General features: G+C 43.8%; 1 protein-coding gene across 1 annotated transcript in view; it reads left to right on the top strand.

Annotated features, from left to right (window-relative positions):
* The window catches only part of LOC101850981 (NXPE family member 1-like), a 4,351-nt gene extending 2,233 nt beyond the window's left edge, over positions 1-2,118 (top strand). Inside the window, exon 2 of the mRNA XM_035971702.1 lies at positions 426-2,118. Coding sequence (XP_035827595.1) covers positions 426-1,216 — 791 coding nt within the window. The 3' untranslated portion in view covers positions 1,217-2,118. The remainder of the gene's footprint in view (positions 1-425) is intronic.
* The last annotated feature ends 101 nt before the right edge of the window (positions 2,119-2,219 follow it).

Genomic DNA, 2,219 nt, shown 5'->3' on the forward strand with positions numbered 1-2,219 from the left:
CCTTCATCTCCCCCCCCCTCCCCCCACACACACAACCAACCAGTGAACTCTCCCATAGATTACATTTTGTTGGGTATATCATTTTGTAGATACTTAGAACTACAATGTACTTACTTTTGACTTTTTCATTCTCCGTTGCCACTGAGCGTCCAGGGGAGATGCAGTTTTCTATTTCCGTCATTTTGTTGATGCCATGAATAAAGTTAATGACCACATTTCTACCCCAATACTCTCTCTCTCTCTCTCTCTCTCTCTCTCTCTCTCTCTCTCTCTCTCTCTCCTCTGTTATTACAGTATATCGTTTGCTATTTTATGAATAATTGACTTATATACTTTTCTTTAATCAAACCAAGACACTCGGTAACTGAAATATCCTGAGAATGTCAGTCAAATCAGTTAACCAGGTTGGCTATCCTATGTTTCAGGTGCCATCAACACTATCCCGCCCTGCTACAAGTTCAGCCCGTTGTCCACCTGGGAGTCTGATGGGCCGAGAGGTTTCTTCGACCATGCACTCACATGGCACTCAACAATCTGCAAAGAGCCCAAACTCGTCCCTCAGTTTTTAAACAGCTGCCTGCAAAACACACACGTCTGGCTGCTTGGCGATTCTAATATTCTGCGCTTTTTCTTTCTATTCTTTGAACTCACAAACTGCAAGTGGTATCTTGGTAATATGACTAGTCCATGGCCCACATACCGGTACTGTAACATTACGGATATCAACTTCACAATGACCTTCCATCCGCACGAATACCACAATTACATCCAGCACCAAATTCACCCCACGATCACATCCCCCGGGTTTCCCGCCTTACTGGACGCCATACCTTCGACGGGCAAACAAATAGTGGTCGCTCATTACTACGCCCACTACACTACAGCACATCTCATTGTTCTGTGGGAGCGGCTTACAGCACTGAGGGACGCCATAAAACGTTTGGTGTCTCGAAACCCAGAAGCTGTTGTCGCTTTCCGAGGTCCTCACGCCGTCACGAAGGACTGGGAGATCAACCATTCTGTCGGGGGAGACGTCCTGATCACTTTGTACCTCCCCATGATACGAGAGATATTCGCTGAACTCATGGACAAAGTGGTTTTCCTAGACGGGTGGGAGATGTCAGTCGCCCTGGAAAATACCCTTCTCCATCCCACCGACAAAATCCCCATTGCAATGATCAGAACACTTTTGGGGTTTGCGTGTGAAGTCAAATAACGAACCACTAACAATTAGATTTATTTATTATAGAGGTACCAGTTATCCATGTTTAGTACTTTTTTAAGGCTAGATCAAGTGAAAAGATCAAACAAGTACAATAGTTTAAATATCTGGAATATGTCATTTGATCTACATCTGATGCCAAAAGTTTCTACAGAAATAAAATGAGTTACCTCTGAATGCTGCCCAATCACTAGAGACTGTCAAAATTAACAGAAGCAACAGAAATGTGGTTTTTAGGAGACTGCCGAGAATTTCTTGGAAGAATAGACATCAAATTATGAGGTAGTTTTTAAAGAAGCCCGCGGGGGCCGATGGCTGATAAATATAATCAGGAAAAGACATGATGTAGTTTCTGGGATGAGTAGACATAAATACCTTTAAACATCAAACTTTCAATGGTTAAATAGAAGGTAAACGAGGCACGGGGTGAACACAAAGCAACCTACTTGCAGAGCCTAAACAGATAGGTGGCGGGAAAGATCAGCTAATGTAGCTTTTTTGAGAGTATCTGAGCAAAGGGACGAATGGAGAATCAAGATCGTCGATATCTGTCACAGATCTGGCCACTTGAAGATGATAAGCCCCGCCAGATTATCAATGACAGACAGAGGGTCAGTTGTTTGGAGTACATGAACTATTCGCTTCGTGATGCGAAGATCGGAGGTTCCAGTCCTGTAGAACTCAATAGACCCAACCCCCATCTTGAAGTCTTGAAGTTATTCACGAGAGATCAAATCACTTTCAGCCCACCGCCGTGTGAGTGTTGTCATGAGAAGACGTGAACCCCCAACAGATCCCATGATAATTATCTGTATGTCCACAAATTTACAATGTTGTGGGCATGGAAGCTGGAGACAGATACAGAGAGGGGGGTGAGGGGGTAGAAAAGATTGAGAAAGAAAGAAAGAGATAGACAGGAAGAAAGAAAGAGGTATAAACTAATGTACATGTGTTTGAGTGTGCGTGTGCGCACGTGTGCGTGTGTGTGTGTGTGTGT

Source organism: Aplysia californica, unplaced genomic scaffold, assembly GCF_000002075.1.
Source record: "Aplysia californica isolate F4 #8 unplaced genomic scaffold, AplCal3.0 scaffold00485, whole genome shotgun sequence".
Lineage (NCBI taxonomy): Eukaryota > Metazoa > Mollusca > Gastropoda > Aplysiida > Aplysiidae > Aplysia > Aplysia californica.